We start from the raw sequence: 20,424 nt of genomic DNA, 5'->3' as shown, positions 1-20,424 counted from the left end.
GCGGTGGTGAGCAGAGGAAGGAGTTGAAAGTGGTGAAGCGATACTGGTGGTTTGAAGGTTGGGAGGAGATGAAGATCTTGAAGTGTGACTTTTTAGAGAGGGAAAAGGCAGCACTGTAGGATGAGATCATTCACTTGAAATGGATAAAGTCTCAGAATGCAATTTCCGCCACTGTCACTCTGTGGTTCATGAACACTTTTGCAGATATTTGGGGAATTTGGAATACCAGGGTGGAGTTGCTCATCTGCAAGAGTGAATAGTGTTCGCTGGAGCAACAAAGTCAGTAGTGGAAGTAAGGGAGGCATTGTATAAGGAAGTGGCTTGTTTAGGGCAGGAGAGAAAATAGGAGAGAGAAGTGAGTTGACCAGAAAGGATAAGGAAACAGTGTCAATGTTACACTTAATGATAATAGCCTCAGGAGGTAGAGATGGAGATGCAGAGAGGGATAAGTTAAAAGAGAGCAGGTGATGGTCAGAGAAGAGAAATGGGGAGTTGGCGTAATCAAGAATACAGTATCTCAACTGTGAGTGAACACCAGATTATGTGAGGGCCCACTGACATTGGAGGGAGAGGAGGTCTACTGCAAGAGATCAAAGATGGTGTGAGGTTAAGGAGTTCAGAGGCCTAGGATTCTGTGGGGATATCAACTGGGATGTTGAAGGTGAATGAAAGTGGGTGTAATGGGAGAGGAGGGGAAGGGAAGCAGAGGAGTGGATGGGAGACAGGATAAGGGAGAGAAGAGGAGATGGAGGCGACTAGGGGGTGGATAGAGGTGTGAACAGAGGGAAAAATAAAGTATTTGGTAGACACCGAGTTATGGAGGGAGTTGAAGAAAACCTGGACATAGGGACGATTTCGGACTGGATCGCTGCAGAGGCAGCGATAAATAAATATGGCGCCATAGATTTGCACAAGTATAGGTAAAAGCACAGTGTTGGTAAATATGTATGCTCAATGGCAATAATTTAGTATCAAGCAGAATAAAAATTTAAATTACATGTGTGCAGAAATGTAATATTAAAGTAGTGTTAGAAATACGAGAATTATAAGGGTAGGTAATTCAGCAGGACTTTCAAGTGTATAAAGGCAAAATTACATTTGTATAGATGGGAATCAGATATTTGTGAAAAACTGAAAGTACAATTACAGATAGTTGCAGGTGAAGTAGTGTCCAAGCAGGGAGTTCAGTGGTGATTATCCAGATTATACTGTACATTGAACAGCTGTGTAAACTTACATTTGTTTTTTTAAAGCTGTCCTTCTGTATTACTTACTGCTGAGAACCTGTTCTTCTGTTTTCTTTCGGTATAACGTTGGTGTAACATAAAAATTATGTTTAAATTCTAACTACACTTTGTAAAAAGTACACTTAGGATTGATGTGCACAGCCTCACATTGGCCACAGCCTCAAGAATGATCTTTATGTAATGAGACCAACCATGTTTATGCAATGATTACTACCAAGCTTCCCTGTATCCAGGATGTCGGCAGGGGGGCGAGTGTAAGGAAGCCCCTTGAGGACTCATTGCGATTGCCACGCTGTGGACTCGGTGGCTTACTGCGCTTGTCACAGGCTCTATTCCCACCAGGGGCGGAACTACTGGCGGGGCAGGCAGTGCATTGCACTGGGGCCCCGCCGCACTCAAGGGCCCACAGCCGCCGGCCGGCATTACATGAATGAGTCACAATGACTCATTGTATGTCATGCCGCAGCCGCACACCAGCGCTCCCGTGACCCGCCCGTCATAAGGAACGATTCTGGCCACCCGCACACGAAGGAGGGAGGAGGGTCCGTCCCTCCCACCCTCATATACAAACAGGTCACAGTCTCTCAGTGAAGGAGAGAGCCGCAGCAGCGCTTTGTTACTGGTGGAGGCGCTGCTGCTGCTGCTCCTCTGCTTCACTATAGGCTGTCTCTGAGAACAGCCTATAGGGAAGCAGAGGGGCAGCAGCAGCAGCGCCTCCACCAGTAACACAGCGCTGCTGCGGCTCCCTCCTTCACCTCCCTCCTCCTTCTTCTCTACTGCCCGGGAAGCTGCACCGAGGAGCCTGAGCCAACAGAGAGGGTAAGTATAATTCTTTCTTTCTTTCTTTCTTTCTTTCTTTCTTTCTTTCTTTCTTTCTTTCTTTCTTTCTTTCTTTCTTTCTTTCTTTCTTTCTTTCTTTCTTTCTTTCTCTTTCTTTTTTTATTTGTTGGGACTGCCTGCCGCAATGTGTAAAAAGGGGGGACTGCCTGCCGCTATGTATAAAAATGGGGAATCTGCCTGCCGCAATGTAAAAAATGGGGAATCTGCCTGCCGCAATGTAAAAATGGGGAATCTGCCTGCCGCAATGTGTAAAAATGGGGAATCTGCCTGCCGCAATGTAAAAATGGGGAATCTGCCTGCCGCAATGTGTAAAAATGGGGAATCTGCCTGCCGCTATGTATAAAAATGGGGAATCTGCCTGCCGCTATGTATAAAAATGGGGAATCTGCCTGCCGCTATGTGTAAAAAGGTAGAATCTGCCTGCCGTAATGTGTAAAAAGGGCACGCTATCTGCCGTTATGTGTAAAAGTGTATGGTGTCTGCCGTAATGTGTAAAATGGGGACGCTGTCTGCCGTAATGTGTAAAATGGGGACGCTGTCTGCCGTAATGTGTAAAAAGTGCACGCTGTCTGCCGCTATGTGTAACGAGGGCACGCTGTCTGCCGCTATGTGTAACGAGGGCACGCTGTCTGCCATTGTGTAAAAAGTGTATGCTGTCTGCCGCTATGTGTAACGAGGGCACGCTGTCTGCCGTTATGTGTAAAAAGTGCACACTGTCTGCCGTTATGTGTAAAAAGGGGAATCTGTTCGCTGTAAGGAGTAAAAGGGTCTCTACCTGGTGTAGTGGTGCTACTGTGCGGCGTAATTTGAAGAATGGAGACTACTGTGCACCGTTTTATGAATTGGTATTATTTTGTGGACACACCCCTTCCCCACGAAGCCACGCCACTATGTATTTTTGCGCGCGCCTACGGCGCGCACTGCCCATGGGGTGGACTTGGATGGGATGGGGGGGGGGGGGCAAAGCATTTTGTTGCACCTGGGCCCACCGCTTGCTTGTTCCGCCACTGATTCCCACTCTATGGGTATCATAGACACCAACGAGTGGGAATAGCCCTGCGCCCCCTGCCGGCATCCTGGCGGCCTGGATCCCTGTGTCGGTATGCTGACCGCCAGGATCCCGAACACCAGTCATCTGACTACATACCACACCAGCACAGTTTTCTGCATAACATACTCTGTAGCAAGGGTTTGCAAGGTCTAATACTCCCTCTCTGTAGCTGGTAGTGTCATTGCATGACTGTCACGGGTTTAGGATTTGTGGTTCCCAGAAGTTCTCCTGATACAGTAGGAGTTGTAGAACTGAAGTGGAGGAACTGTGGTGGATAAATGTAGGTCTTCTGCATAGACGAGAGTGATTATGGCACCAGGTAGCTGATGGGAGAGACTGGTTGGTCTTGGTATAACACTGGACTGAAGGCAATGGAAAGACTGAATGTAGACTGAGGCCGTGATGAGCTGAAATGTCTGGTAATGGAAAGTCTGTGGCCAGGCAGGACCTAGAATAATACTGGACCAGTTGGTACCAGAATAACTTGACCAGGCTGGGCCTGGAATAATACTGAACCAGCTGGCACTGGAATTAACTTGTCCCGGCTGGTCCAGCTAGTACCAAAATTGCACTAATCAGGTTGGACCTTGATTACACTGGACCAGCTGGAACTGGACTGGACTTGATCAGGCTGGTCATGAATAATACTGAAAGGCTGGAAACAGACTGGACTTGTATTATACTGAACCGGCTGTAACCGGGCTGGACATGACCAGGCTGAAACTGGATAATACGGGATAAGCCTGGACCAGCTGGAACTGGACTTGTAAAACACTGGACTGGCTGGAACCGGAATGGACTTGAATAACACTGGACCGGTTGGAACCAGACTGGACTTGTCCAGGCTGTACATGGATAACACTGGAACAGCTGGAACCGGGCTGTAGCAGCACGAACAGACAGTTGCTGTACTGAAGTCACTGGCAATAGAGAATTGGGACCTGGAAGCGGAGAATGCCAGATACCTGAAGACAGCCACAACACTGTAATTGACCGACCTCGGGAGTTCCCAACTCCACCCCTGGACCAGATTGAGCTGCAGAGAGATAATTGCAGCATCCACCACTACCTGACTGTGACAATGACCCTTTTCCTATGCCATGATTGGAAGTGAGGATGTTGGTCCATCCTCAGTCATTTGTAGAAGATTTTCTTGTAGCTTTGGGGCCTTCTAATGCTTTTGTCTTTCCAGTTTCTCAAGTTGCTTGTTCTCCTGGATTTCTGGAAAGAGTGTTGGTGCTTGTTTGGCACCAGTTGGTTTTTGGGTGCCGGATGCAACAACTCAATAGCTGATTCCAGAGGACAGTGAGCATGTTGTTGATGTGATGGGGATGTTTTTTCTGTGTCTCCTGATTCTTTTAGCAGTTCATATTTTGGGTACAGGGCAAAGCAATGAAGCAAGCCTTGTGTCACCAGCATTGTTATGCTGTTCTTAAGACTGTGGGGGTTGCATTCTAGCAAACAGAATACAATTTGAGTGTAATATTATGTTGATCAGTTCTACATCTACCTCTACTGAGGGTGTCAAAAGGCTATCATGCAGCAAAGGAAAAAGGGGGTTTGGGGATAATGTACTCTGTCTTATGATATTTGGTTTAGCTAAATGATTATCTTTTCAGTCTGCTACGTCATAACCCAGCATGCTGAAGCTCACGGAGGTGTGGCCGAATGTCCCAAAGATCTGCCAGCAGTCTTCTTGGGGGAAGTCTTGGCTGCACTTTGCAGGACTGGTGCAGTGACAGATCATCCCTCCCACTCCTGGCCAATCTACTCCCTACTCACACGTCTTGGGTTCGAGATAAGCATTTTGCCTTCCAGAATGTCCAGTGTGTGGGGGACTGATTACCTCTAAAATCTGTGTGCATTGTAGCGGTGGCCTTATCAGCATGGGTGCCCCAAGCCAGGGCTGGTGTTAAGTTCTCAAAGGTTTTCCTGGATACCGTGGCCAAATCATTGGTGTGGTATCCTGACCTAAAGTATGCATGTTTGGCTGATGGTTTTTCTGTGGGTTTTTGTGTTATAGTTGCACAGGACATGACTGAAGTACTGTACCTTCCACCAGGTTGATGTATATTTGTATGTATAAAAAAACTAATACTGTGTATTATTGTTGCTGTCTCCAAAGTCAGGCAGTATGATTTGGTGCTTCCCAGTCAGTGTTGCTGTGGCAGATGCAGTCTCTCTTGAGATTACTGAATTTTGCCTGCAGTGTTAATTTACAAGATGCATTTTTTGCATGAAATTTGAACCTGGGACAGTTAGGGCAGTTCTCTATATTATTTTATCTAGCTGTCTCAGGAACCTAAGAGGGACTTGAAAGCTTGGAACATGCTTTTGATTGTTTCTACTGCTATTGCTTTGGCAGCTTCAGCTTTTTATGGATGCTGCTGAGTCCATGGTATTTGTGTAACTCAACAGAAAATTATATATGACACCATAACTGAATTACTGTGTTTTGAGTGGTTACTGTAATTCTGAACCTTCAGAACCAACTTGCTGAGAACTTCACCTAAAACAACCCCCTTTCCCAGAACTATCATCTTTCAATGGTACTCAGCTGCTGCCAGGATTTTAACTATAAGTGATGTAGGCTCAAGATCAGTTACACACATGTTTAAAGGGAACAGGAAACTGTAAATAGCATAAGGAACTAAAATCATTAGCTAAATGTACCATTTAATTGGATGGCACTGAGAACTAAACGCACTAGCTGACTATGCCAACTAAATAGGAATAACTAGATAATACTAGAACTATATATAGCGAGAGAACAGCTGAATGGCTCTTCAGAATAGAATAGCACTGATAATTTACACTAAAGTATATTATAGCAGGTTTTCTAAATAGCACATATAATAGAAATGCAGATATACAGATGTAGCAATGCTTATTGTGGCTACATCTCCCATCTACGTGCACACGTGTTGCATATTTTGCCACCCCATTCAAAGTGAATGGTGTGCATTTGCGTATAAGGTGCGCATGCACCTTAGATGTACACATGGTCATGGCAAACAAGGTGCAAATGTGCCTTGATCTAGCCACGATGAGAGTGGCTACATCTCTGTATAAGATAAGGTAGATCTTCCAAATAGCACAGGTAATTGTTGAGAGTTTTTGTTTGTGGGAGCTGAGTGGCTCTGGTGGAGGACATCAGTTTCAGCTGGAATCTGCTGTGGCAGTAACAGCCAGTGAGCAAATATGATGGGAAGCGGCGGGTATATTTTTAAGTAAGTCTATACATAGTACCACCTGCATGGTTTTTTTGGGATACCGCCCACAAAGGAATTGATTTTATAGAAGGCTTTGAGGGTGGGGGCCACATTTTGTAGCATATTGTCCAAGAGTAAGTGTATTAACCCACCCCCTTTTTGTTTCTTGATAGGTTTTGAATCTCATAATGCTATATGTTATATATATTACATTTTTGGATTAGAACATCTGTTATTGTGAAATTTATAATAACATTAGCCAAAATTATACTGTAGGATTTTAAACCACAAGGTTGAGTCCTGGAGAACAGCTTTAGTTGAATTAGTAGACATTACATTTTGAAGCTGTACTCTAAATGTATGTGTAATGAGAAACCAACGGTGACCTGGAGGTGGGACCATTGGAAAGTTAAAGAGAACGTTGCAGAATTGGGGCTTCTTTTTCTTTAGAGATTTTATACCCATCCACCTTATGGTTGATGTTTGTGGGTATGGTGCATCTAGTGTGTAGTTGGTTTCTTTAAAGCACAACAAAGAGGGCCAGTGGGCACATAAGATGTGTAGTAGATGGTGCATTTGGAAGTAAGTATATAGTTACTTCAAACAAAAAAACGGAGTTTCCCCAGCGCAAATCTTAGGATAATGAAGATACAATTGGTAATGTTCAAAACTTATGTTTATTTTTGGAAAAGGTGGTAATGTTGATATTCATAAAACATTAAATACATTAAATACACCTAAGGTGTAGCAGTGTAACAACCTATTACCGGTAAACATAGACAACCGACATTACCAATTGTATCTTCATTATCCTAAGATTTGCGCTGGGGAAACTCCGTTTTTTTGTTTGAAATTCTATTTGTGGGGTTAGGTAGTGAGTCTAGTGACTACACCTCCTTCAGCAGCATTTCTATGTTAACCTGCCTTTATTTTTAGCGCAGTGTCTTCATTTCCTTTGTTTGTATAAGTATATAGTTACTGCCCACAAAAGGGTCCATTTAGATAAAAAGCATCAGGGCAATGGGGATTCATTTTGTAGTACAAAAGTACTGTCCAAATGGAGAGGTAATTTTGTTTTATGATGGCTTTTTAATCCCATGATGCTGGCATTACTTTTTTTGCTTGTATTGGGTCGCCATTAGTTATTTTACTTGATTGTAATATATCAATATATTCAAATTAAGAAATGACCGTACATTTTATGCCCAAATCAAGTTGTGAGTTTAGGACATCAGGTGATAGTGTATTTACATTTTTGAGAATTATGTTAGCTACATTATATTTCCTTTTTGATAAAGTGAAAATACTTACCAGGCCCCAAGGATTACATAGGATTCTGGTGCTGTCCTGGACACAATGCATAAGATTTTGGAATTCTTCATCCTGGTAATCAAACCTTTTCCCAAACAGAACAGAGCAGATGATGTTAGACACAGAGCAGTGTAATTGATGTTTGGGATCTATGAGGGAACCTAATACATAAACAGCAGATAGGAAAAAATTCAGAAATTAGAAGACCAAGAAATTCTTGAACAGATATTTTATGCATGTTTTATTAATGTTAAATGTGGAAAATGTGTAATCCTATAAGTATGTCCATGTGTGTTAATAGGAAAGTATCATTTGTGTTGGATTATTTCTTTAGTTTACTATTCCTAAGGTAAAACCTATGGGTAACCCTATGACTAGGGCACATAATTACATTGGTATAACTGGTAATGTTATGTCTATATCGAAATGATCATATATATATATATATATATATATATATATATATAGGGATAGGGGTATCAGCGACCAATGGTGTTTCTAAGAATAAATCTTACAATAAGAAGGTAGAATGCTGAGAATATAAAATGGAGAATTTATGAGATAAAAATATAACAATAAGTTTATTCTAAAGGTATACAATAATTTTGCACTAAAATACATATAAGGATCCACAACATAGATAGGAGAGGGTAATGGACAAAAATACTTCTAAAAAGACTAAAAAGGTCAAGACTAAAATAATGAGAGACGTCAAGCTTATCTTTAGTGTAGAGAGTCAATGAGGTATACCCACGCATTTCGTCTGTCTTACTTCATCAAGGGGAGATTAACGAAACGTGCGCACTTTTCACTTGGTATATCCTCTACCCAGATGCCTGGACACTCCTTATCCCTTTGAAAATGGTCCGTTATGAAACTGACCCCGGGAGGCTATATCAATTCGTGTGTATAAGCACTGTGGATGGATCTTGGCAGCAAGCGCCGCTGTAAACGAACGCGGGTTGCCATGGTAACACACAGTGTACTGTGTGCGGAGGGAGAAGTATGCTGCACCCGGAAGCTGGTAGTGATGTGTCCGGATGCGGGAGGGAGCCCGGGACGTGAAGGAGAGAGGTAAGGGTATTTAAGATGCATTCTGTGCCCTGTTTTGTTATAATGCTGCTTGAAAAAGGCTAATAAAAGCCGAGACATTGCTAAGCAAGGCTGTTGAAGCTGTGAGTTATTTTGCTGACTAAGACCGCAGAGTGCCGTATTTTGGATCCACTGCACATTTTGACTAAAGAGCACCGCGGCATGAACAAGAAGAAGTGAGAGTGCCGGTTACACGTCTGGTATGCAGGGTTTGTTCATACTTGTCTGATAGATAACCCAGAAAACCTGCAGCACCCACAACCTGTTGTTAATATCCTTTACAAATGCTATGTGGAGGAGATAGTGAACAGCATTGATCAGATATTGCTTCTCTGGTCGCAGCTGCATGTGGACTGCAAACAGTTACTCTAAACCACCTAATATGGATCAAGCCAGTGGTTTTACATGGACAGATGTCCCTATAGGGGAGATCCTTTCTTTCTCTGAGAGCGAGACTGAAGCTGCATTATTTAAGGAGAGGTTCGCTGATACTGAGAGGACCACCTCTAATGCTGATGCATTTAATTTGCTGCTAAAGTATAAAAAGAAAGAAATTGATTTCCTGTTGCATGGGATCACACTGTCTGAATAAATCAGAGAAAAGAAGATTCCCAGAGGTTTTAGGGTATGCAATACCCCAACAATAGGGCGTTACAACAAAGAATTTGTACGCCGTTGGATAGCCATATTAAACAAATGTTCCCTAGATCTGATGACGTTGGTGGTGGAAGAATCTGCAAGGGAACTACATCTGATGAGAAATAAAATTGAAGGAACAGAAAAAGAATTTAAAGAGCAACTCATGCAGGACCGCTCCTGTGACTGGATGGAGAAACTCAGCTCACAAGTTATGATATATAAAAAAGAGTTAATACCATTCAAGAAACGAAAATTTGAAAAAGTTAATTTAGATTATGAAGAGATGAATGTATATTGGTGGCTATCAGGGAGTCAAGATAGCAACCATGCTGGGAGGAGATGGCAGAAAAATCAAAGAATCCGTGGCGTTAAAGAGCATCCCATGAACAGTGATATCCCTTCATCCTCAGGTGAGGATTCCACTGACTTAGATGGCCCATCAACTTCTAAAGGAAAGCCCCCTTTAGGGGTGAAAACCTTTGCTGGGCACGGAGGAAAAGGAAACACACGAGAAGGGGCGGCCAATGCAGGAGGAAGAGGAAGAAGGAACAACAAAGCAAAGAAGTAGAGGTTGTCTTCAATTTATCTAGCCATGTTCTTTCAGAAGCCGAAAAATCTGTACTTAGTAAGGGTCTAGGATTCGTACCTACCACGCCATTTGATTCATTTGAATGGAAGGTGGAGCAGTTTAGGTTGGGCAGACAACTGAGAATTTTTTAGTGAACAGGATGAGACAGAACACTCCGATAAGGGTTCAGTGTTTAAAAGAAAGTCTCAATTTGACACTGTATCTAACAATGTTGCCATTCAGGGTTTTATCAAAGCTCTTGACATTCAGGTCTTGAATGACCAAAAAGCCCCTAAACCCCACAAGAACAATTTGACCAAAGTTGAATGGACAGCCCTGAAAGATTTAAGTAAAAATAATGACATTGTAATCAGGTCTGCGGATAAGGGGGATGGGTTGTACTAATGAATGTAGAAATGTATTGTGCTGAGATTTATAGACAGCTAGCAATGGAGAATGTTTGCACTCTTTTACCCTCTGACCCCACGAATTTATATAAATCTGAAATTGATTCAATTTTGGATAAAGCTGTGCAAGATGGTATCATTAATACTGAGGTCTGTAATTTCTTGAAGGTTGATCTGCCTAGGGTGCCGCTGCTGTACACCCTGCCTAAGATCCACAAAAGTATGTGCAACCCGCCTGGACGACCCATTGTTTCAGCTAGGGATTCTTTGTATAACAACATATCCAAATTCTTGGATCATTTATTACAGCCATGCGTCCAGGCGGGGAGCACATACTTAAAGGATACAACTGATATGTTATTGAAATTGGACGAGTTGTGTGAGCTACCCCAAAACACATGGATGTGTACCATGGATATCAGTAGCCTTTATATCAATATCCCTCATGTGATGGGGGGGGGGGGGGGGGGTTGGAGGCTGTTGATATCACTCTAAGTGACAATCCACTGTATGAGGGTCCAGATTTGAAATTTTTCTTGGTTTTACTGGAATTGGTACTCAAGCGTAATTACTTTTATTTCAATGGCAGGTACTACAATCAGTGCTCTTGTTGTGCCATGGGATCTCCCAATGCACCAGTGTATGCTAACACCTACATGTCAGTACTTGAGAAACAATTGTACTTTACCAGTGATGTACGTGACTATATAGTGTTTTATCAACGCTATATAGATGATGTCATACTATTCTGGAGTGGACCCTATCCGGAATTAGTAGATCTGATTGGAAAAATCAATGGTCAAGATTGTCCAATCAAGTTTACACACACTATTAGTCATGAGGAAATCACGTACTTAGATGTGAGGATTCAATTAGATGAGGAAAACAAAATTCATACCAGCATATATTCAAAGAACACTGACAGAAATACTCTGTTGAGGGCAGACAGTTTTCACCCTCAGGCTACCATCAATAGCCTTCCGTACTCTCAGTTCTTGAGAGTTAAGAGGATTAACAGCGATGAAAGTATGCTGGAAAATAATTTGGATACCATGTCCAATAAATTTAGAACACAGGGTTATAATGATGAGATGATAAGATCTGCTAGAAATAAAGTTACCGCTAGATCAAGAGAGAGCACATTCTCAAAAAGAACTAATGATGGGTCCAAGGATTCAGTTAACTGGGCACACAGGTACACATAATAAGATCAGAGAGAGCAGTGCTAATCTCTGGCCCATGGTACAGAATGACATCAAAAGTTATAAACATACCAGAATTAGACATTGTTAAAAGAGAGGAAAAAACATCCATGATTGGACTGTGCATGCTGACATCACGAAGCAAATGAAAGCTAAGAATGGTGTAGCCAGATGCATGAATGGGTGCCATAAATGCACAGGCTGCACCACCTGTAGCCACATGATAGCGGGCAAATATTCCTTTCATCCTCATACTGGTCGCAGGTATGAGAATAGACATTCTCTCACATGTACAGGTTTGTACATTATTTATCTAATAAAATGTCCCTGCGGGCTTTGCTATTTGGGGAAAACCATCCGCACCTGTAGGGAGCGGATGACCCTACATAGATCGGCCATCAGAGCAACATTGGGTGGTAAGGGTTCTGACCAACCTATAGCGAGACATTTCAAAGAAGCCAGGCACAGTATGGCCAATCTACGGCATATGGTGATTGACCATATTCCGGATGATGGCAGACAGGGCGATCGACATAAAAGGCTTCTACAGTGTGAAGCCAAATGGATCCACCTTCAGTAAAACCAAAAGGGTTGAATGACCAACTGAATTTAAGTGTATTCTTATTAGAGATGAGCGGGTTCGTTTCCTCGGGATCTGTACCCCCCCCAAATTCACCTATTTTACACGGGTCCGAGGCAGCCTCGGATCCTCCCGCCTTGCTCGGTTAACCAGAACGCGCCCCGAAAAGGCCGCGCGTCGCCACCATTTTCACTTGTGCATTGGAGATTGTACGGAGAGGACGTGGCAGCGTTCTCTCCCTGAAAAGCTCCGTAATCTGTGCTCAGTGTGCTGCAAATATCTGTGCTCAGTGTGCTGCAAATAATCTGTGCTCAGTGTGCTGAAAATATCTACGTTCTCTGCCTGAAAATGCTCCATATCTGTGCTCAGTGTGCTGCAAATATCTGATCAGTGTGCTGCATTGTGGGGACTGGGGACCACCAGAATATAATAATAATTATAGTAGTACAGTACAGTAGGCCATTGCTGTATCTTGCAGCTCTGTGTCACTGCAAGTATCCATTCCATATCTGTGCTGCATTTTTGTGAGCAGTATACTATATATAGTATTACAGTGCAGCATTTTGGTGACCAACAGTATATAGTTGTACAGTAGGCCATTGCTGTATCTTGCAGCTCTGTGTCACTGCACGTATCCATTCCATATCTGTGCGGCATTTTTGTGAGCAGTATATATAGTATTACAGTGCAGCATTTTGGTGACCAACAGTATATAGTTGTACAGTAGGCCATTGCTGTATCTTGCAGCTCTGTGTCACTGCACGTATCCATTCCATATCTGTGCGGCATTTTTGTGAGCAGTATATATTAGAGATGAGCGGGTTCGGTTCCTCGGAATCCGAACCCCCCCGAACTTCACCCATTTTACACGGTTCCGAGGCAGATTCAAATCTTCCCGCCTTGCTCGGTTAACCCGAGCGTGCCCGAACGTCATCATCCCGCTGTCGGATTCTCGCGAGATTCGGATTCTATATAAGGAGCCGCGCGTCACTGCCATTTTTCACTCGTGCATTGGAAATGATAGTGAGAGGACGTGGCTGGCGTCCTCTAAGTTTTATTCAGGGGGCTGCAAATATCTGTGCTCACTGCTTTATTGTGGGGACTGGGGACCAGCAGTATTATATAGGAGGAGTACAGTGCAGAGTTTTGCTGACCAGTGACCACCAGAATTATTAGTTATCTGCCTGAAAAACGCTCCATATCTGTGCTCAGTGTGCTGCATATATCTGTGCTCACACTGCTTTATTGTGGGGACTGGGGACCACCAGTATTATATAGTAGGAGTACAGTGCAGAGTTTTGCTGACCAGTGACCACCAGTATTATACGTTCTCTGCCTGAAAAACGCTCCATATCTGTGCTCAGTGTGCTGCATATATCTGTGCTCACACTGCTTTATTGTGGGGACTGGGGACCACCAGTATTATATAGGAGGAGTACAGTGCAGAGTTTTGCTGACCAGTGACCACCAGTATTATACGTTCTCTGCCTGAAAAACGCTCCGTATCTGTGCTGCATTGTAGTATATAGTAGGAGTACAGTACATCATTTTGCTGACCACCAGTATATAATATATAGCAGTACGGTACAGTAGGCCACTGCTCTACCTACCTCTGTGTCGTCAAGTATACTATCCATCCATACCTGTGGTGCATTTCAGTTTTGCACAGTATATATAGTAGTAGGCCATTGCTATTGATACTGGCATATAATTCCACACATTAAAAAATGGAGAACAAAAATGTGGAGGGTAAAATAGGGAAAGATCAAGATCCACTTCCAACTCGTGCTGAAGCTGCTGCCACTAGTCATGGCCGAGACGATGAAATGCCATCAACGTCGTCTGCCAAGGCCGATGCCCAATGTCATAGTAGAGAACATGTAAAATCCAAAACACTAAAGTTCAGTGAAATGACCCAAAAATCTAAAATAAAAGTGTCTGAGGAGAAGCGTAAACTTGCCAATATGCCATTTACGACACGGAGTGGCAAGGAACGGCTGAGGCCCTGGCCTATGTTCATGGCTAGTGGTTCAGCCTCACATGAGGATGGAAGCACTCATCCTCTCGCTAGAAAACTGCAGTGCCACTCCTAGATGGGCCAGGTGTTTGTGTCGGCCACTTGGGTCGCTTAGCTTAGTCACACAGCTACCTCATTGCACCTCTTTTTTTCTTTGCATCATGTGCTGTTTGGGGACTATTTTTTTGAAGCGCCATCCTGTCTGACACTGCAGTGCCACTCCTAGATGGGCCAGGTGTTTGTGTCGGCCACTTGGGTCGCTTAGCTTAGTCACACAGCTACCTCATTGCGCCTCTTTTTTTATTTGCATCATGTGCTCTTTGGGGACTATTTTTTTGAAGTGCCATCCTGTCTGACACTGCAGTGCCACTCCTAGATGGGCCAGGTGTTTGTGTCGGCCACTTGGGTCGCTTAGCTTAGTCATCCAGCGACCTCGGTGCAAATTTTAGGACTAAAAATAATATTGTGAGGTGTTCAGAATAGACTGGAAATGAGTGTAAATTATGGTTATTGAGGTTAATAATACTATGGGATCAAAATGACCCCCAAATTCTATGATTTAAGCTGTTTTTGAGGGTTTTTTGTAAAAAAAAAACGAATCCAAAACACACCCGAATCCGACAAAAAAAATTTCAGGGAGGTTTTGCCAAAACGCGTTTGAATCCAAAACACGGCCGCGGAACCGAATCCAAAACCAAAACACAAAACCCGAAAATATCCGGTGCACATCACTAGTTATTGGTGGGACACACCATTTATCTGCAAAGGTGTAAGTGTGGTGTCTTGATTATTTAGTAGTTAAGGACACATGTTCGTCTGATGTTTAGTGTTTTTTAAAACTGAGACGCTTTTCTTGCTGGCGTTTTGTTGCTTCACTAATACTGTTATTTTTACTCCGTTTTTTTATATTTTTATATATGCATTTGGTATGTAGTCTGGTTTTCATGCAAAATTGTATGTGTTATTATTTGTGTTTGTAACATTATTCTGAGTATTTTTGGATGCTACGCACGTGTCGCCATGTGTGTTGCATAGTTGTTGCAACATTGTGATGAAGTTGCAGTATTTTTTTTTGTATTTGTGGTTTTTTTATTATATTTATGGTTATGTATGTGTTTGCAAATAATATTTGAGAAATGCTGTTTGTTGTTATTGTTGTTTGCAAATGCATTTGTGTGTACAATTCATATGTTTCTTTGGATTACAGTGGCTCAAAAACGCACACGCCAAACCACTCCTTCAAATGTTGTCCATGGTGCTGATGTTGCTGCAGGTAAATTTGAAACACATTAAAACTTAAGGAGGAGGTCAAATTATTGTCAAATTTATAAAAGTACATTTGTTTCACATAGGTTCATCCCGCCATCATCCGACTGTGCAAATGCGCACACGCCACGGATCCGCAACGCGGAAACACGTGGCACAGAAAAGACCACGACACGCTCTGGCCAGAGCACAATCTGCCTCTCCACCAACGCAACAAATCACTATGGTCGCATCCAGGCCACCGTCCGAATTGCTGGCGCCCTCCCCACCACTTCAACTGCAGTCCCTTAAACTTCCAGGTGAGTCCAAAAAAATACACAAAAAAACACAACACACAAACCATTACAGATAATTACGAATTAAACAAACACACACAGTAATCCTATATGATTCGCCTTTACAGGGCCGGCGCTACCACTAGGCAGCTTTAGGCAGCTGCCTATGGGCGGCGACCACTGGAGGGCGGCACTGCTTAGCCTCAGCCCAGCCAAACTCCTCCTTTTCTTTAAGAGACAGAGGAGCAGCTCGTGGGCGCCCCACCACGTCTGTCTTTAAAGTTCAAACGAGTGAGTTTTCTATGTGTGACTCGTGAGTCCCTGATTGATTCAGCAAACCTGCCCCCCCACACCTCTCTGTGATAGCCCGCATAGTGTCAGTGTGGATTGTGTTCAGGCTTCCGCGGCCGCCTGTCTGCCGCATGTTGTGCTCCTGTCCTGAGTCCGGGGTCCCACATTATCGTTATCACATTGAGCTCTAGTCTCACCGCAGGTCTGCAGCTCCCCCACGCAATGGTCTCCCGAGTCCCGCCGCCCGCGTCATGCCCGGTGTCCCCCCCCCCCCCCCTTCCCCTCTCCGCCCTGCATTTGGGCACATCATGTAGCAGTCACCCGTGGCGGCTGGCCTGGTCCGCTCCCCTTCCGCACTATGTTACTGCTCCGGCGCCGCCTCCAGACTACGATCGCCTGGCTGCAACTTGTCATCAGCCGCTGCGCTCCCCCTCCCTCCATTCAACCCCACAACTGGCTCCAGTGATCAGCACTGGAACTCAGTGAATGGCACCTGCTGGCTGCTGCCTCTTGTTAATAACAGCTCCTCCACAGTTATATTCAGCTCCCGCTGCCCCCCCCCTCTCTTCCTGCAGCTTGTTCCTACAAGGTTATCCCCCCCCCCACAATTGGGCTACCGCTGCCCCCCCTCCCCTTTCTGCATCTTGTCACAGTCACCAGCTAGCCTCCCCCACACTTATTGGGCTCCCGCTGCGCCCCCCCCCCTGCAGCTTGTTACCAGCTCCCCCACAGTAATTGGGCTCCTGCTGACCCCCCCTCCCCTCCTGCATCTTGTTACCAGCTCCCCCACCACAGCTATTGGTCTCCCGCTGCCACCACCCCACCCCCCCCGCCACTCCCCACCTGCATCTTGTTCCTACTAGGTTCATCTCCCCCCCCCCCCCGCAATTGGGCTCCCACTGCCCCCCCCTCCCCTCCTGCATCTTGTTCCTAGGTTCATCCCTTCTCTCGCCTCCCCCCCCCAGTTGGGCTCCCGCTGCCCCCCCCTCCCCTGAATCTTGTTCCTATTAGGTTAATCTCTTCTCCCCCCCCCCCACCCCACAATTGGGCTCCAGCTGCCCCCTCTCCCCTTCCTGCATCTTGTTACCAGCTCCACCCCTCGATCAAGAGCACCCAGGGCCAGGAGAGTACTAGGAGGACGTCTCCTTAATGTATATAACGTGACTCAGGACGGGATGTAGTAAGCGGAAAATGCGGTAAACCCCCTGTTTACAGCATTTTCCTGATGTACCATCCCCCAGCCGGCAGGACAGCGCCGCGGTGGGGTTAGCCAGCTTTAGCTGGCGATAGTCCATAGAAGCCTATAGGCTTCTCTCCGCGGCGCTGTGTGAGGGATCCCTCCCAGCATGCCTTGCGGCCACCCCCGTCACCCTGCGCATGCGAAGACTGACTCCTGGGGCCGAATCCCGGAAGTCAGGCTGATGCTGTGCATCGCGGAGGACAGCTCTTTTATCGGAAAAGCTGTCCTCCGCAATACTGATCGCATATGTAAGTACATATGCGATCAGCATCGTGGCGCAGGGGGGGTTTCTGGGTACCCAGAAACCCCCCCTGATGAACTGCATTCCTTATTTTAGAAACAACAGCTGTGTCTCCACTTCAAAGAAAGCCGCGATCGCAGCTACCGCTGCGGGGATGAGGGATCTATTGCCGGCAAAGTCTGCATAGTGACCTGCAGATACTGGGAGCTGCTGTGCAATGCTGTGGTGTGTCCTCATCATTCCAGTGGCTGTTCCATGGCTGGCAGTGTCTCTCCTCTGCAACCCAGGTACATATATGTGCAGTACAATGTATATGCTTGTTGAAATGTACAGTATGTGTGTGGTGTGTTTGTGTGTGGAGTGTATGTGCAGTCTGTGTATTTTGCCTACAAACACACACACTCTCCCTGTCATCACTTTCCCTGTCGTCACTCTCCCTGTCATCATTCTCCCTGTCGTCACTCTCCCAGTCATCATTCTCCCTGTCGTCACTCTCCCAGTCATCATTCTCCCTGTCGTCACTCTCCCAGTCATCATTCTCCCTGTCGTCACTCTCCCAGTCATCATTCTCCCTGTCGTCACTGTCTCTCTCTCCCTGTCGTCACTGTCTCTCTCTCCCTGTCGTCACTGTCTCTCTCCCTGTCGTCACTGTCTCTCTCTCCCTGTCATCACTGTCTCTCTCTCTCCCTGTCGTCACTGTCTCTCTCTCCCTGTCGTCACTGTCTCTCTCCCTGTCGTCACTGTCTCTCTCTCCCTGTCATCACCGTCTCTCTCTCCCTGTCGTCACTGTCTCTCTCTCCCTGTCGTCATTGTCTCTCTCCCTGTTGTCATTGTCTTTCTCCCTGTCGTCACTGTCTCTCTCTCCCTGCTGTCACAATTTCGGCTCATTCAGTGTGCTACAAGGTGAATTTCGGCTCATTCAGTGTGATTCAATGTGAATTTCGGCTCATTCAGTGTGATTCAATGTGAATTTCGGCTCATTCAGTGTGCTACAATGTGAATTTCGGCTCAGCCAGTGTGCTACAATGTGAATTTGGCTCATTCAGTGTGCTACAATGTGAATTTCGGCTCAGTCAGTGTGCTACAATGTGAATTTCGGCTCATTCAGTGTGCTACAATGTGAGTTTCAGCTCATTCAGTGTGCTACAATGTGAATTTCAGCTCATTCAGTGTGCTACAAGGGGAATTTCGGCTCATTCAGTGTGCTATAATGTGAATTTCGGCTCATTCAGTGTGCTATAATGTGAGTTTCGACTCGTACCATGTGCTATAATGTGAAAGGGGCACCAGTACTAGATAGTATAATGGGTTCTACTACACGGGACATGCCCCCTTGTGGATGACCACGCCCCCTTTCCCTTGACTTTTGCATACCCCCACTTCAAAATTTCCACTTCGACCACTGTGTATATTTTTATATATATATATATATATATATATATATATATATATATATATATATATATATGAGACTACATACACACACATATATGTGGGGGGGGGGGGGGGCAGCTGACAATTTGCCTAGGGTTCTGAGAAACCTTGCACCGGCCCTGCGCCTTTACAATGATTACAGAAAATGCTTTTGACATGGCCAACCATTAAAACTAAAAAAAAAAAATGTTTAAGATTATTCTGTCCGTAGATTTGAAGCAAACACTAGCATATTGGTGGTAATTCCAAGTTGATCGCAGCAGGATTTTTTTTAGCAGTTGGGCAAAACCATGTGCACTGCAGGGGAGGCAGATATAACATGTGCAGAGAGAGTTAGATTTGGGTGGGTTATTTTGTTTCTGTGCAGGGTAAATACTGGCTGCTTTATTTTTACACTGCAATTTAGATTGCAGATTGAACACACCACACCCAAATCTATCTCTCTCTGCACATGTTATATCTGCCCCCCCCCCCCTGCAGTGTACATGGTTTTGCCCAACTGCTAAAAAAAATTCTGCTGCGATCAACTCAGAATTACCCCCACAGTGCAGAAGTATACTACCAAATGTGAAAGTAACGTTTGCACACAGTATAATATTGGGACCTTGAGTAAATAATTTAATTAAAAAAAACAAAACAATTTTTTGAGTATAGCCATCATAGATGTACTGTAACATACCAACCAAGTGATTTAGGCAGAATAACACTAAACCAGGGTTCGTAATTGCAAATGTCACTTGACATTATGTTTTGCCTTTAGGTTGTGTTGATTAATATATTGCTAAAAATGGTAAAAAAAGAGCAGGGCAGTGGATTAAAAACTTTATGTAATCACGCCGCCCTAGAGTTTCATAAATTTTTACACAAAACCCCTAGGCAAAATAAAATTAATTAAGAAATTTACTTAGAAATTTTAACATAAGTAGATTGTGTTTCTATGACATCCTTAGGCTCAATTTTGTGGTGTGGGAAAATATTTACTTCTGTTTGTCCCCATATTTTATGACTGACAGCTACTAGCACTAGTTTTGTTTATTATACTGACCATAAATAATTAGAATTGGTCCTGGACCACCAACCCAAGGTAGAGATGTGCACCGGAAATTTTTCGGGTTTTGTGTTTTGGTTTTGGGTTCGGTTCCGTGGCCGTGTTTTGGGTTCGAACGTGTTTTGGCAAAACCTCACCGAATTTTTTTTGTCGGATTCGGGTGTGTTTTGGATTCGGGTGTTTTTTTCAAAAAACCCTAAAAAACAGCTTAAATCATAGAATTTGGGGGTCATTTTGATCCCAAAGTATTATTAACCTCAATAACCATAATTTCCACTCATTTTCAGTCTATTCTGAACACCTCACACCTCACAATATTATTTTTAGTCCTAAAATTTGCACCGAGGTCGCTGGATGACTAAGCTCAGCGACCCAAGTGGCCGACACAAACACCTGGCCCATCTAGGAGTGGCACTGCAGTGTCACGCAGGATGGCCCTTCCAAAAAACACTCCCCAAACAGC

The 20,424-nt window shown here is 44.4% G+C and overlaps 1 protein-coding gene across 1 annotated transcript in view; it reads right to left on the bottom strand.

Annotated features, from left to right (window-relative positions):
* LOC134949253 (cytochrome P450 2F2-like) overlaps window positions 1–20,424 on the bottom strand; it is a 178,445-nt gene that overhangs the window by 40,068 nt on the left and 117,953 nt on the right. Inside the window, exon 5 of the mRNA XM_063937733.1 lies at window positions 7,662–7,822. Coding sequence (XP_063793803.1) covers window positions 7,662–7,822 — 161 coding nt within the window. The remainder of the gene's footprint in view (window positions 1–7,661; window positions 7,823–20,424) is intronic.

The sequence above is a fragment of the Pseudophryne corroboree genome, chromosome 8 (assembly GCF_028390025.1).
Source record: "Pseudophryne corroboree isolate aPseCor3 chromosome 8, aPseCor3.hap2, whole genome shotgun sequence".
NCBI lineage: Eukaryota > Metazoa > Chordata > Amphibia > Anura > Myobatrachidae > Pseudophryne > Pseudophryne corroboree.
The sequence above is the reverse complement of the archived record's forward strand: the minus strand, read 5'-3'. Positions and strand labels throughout refer to the sequence as shown.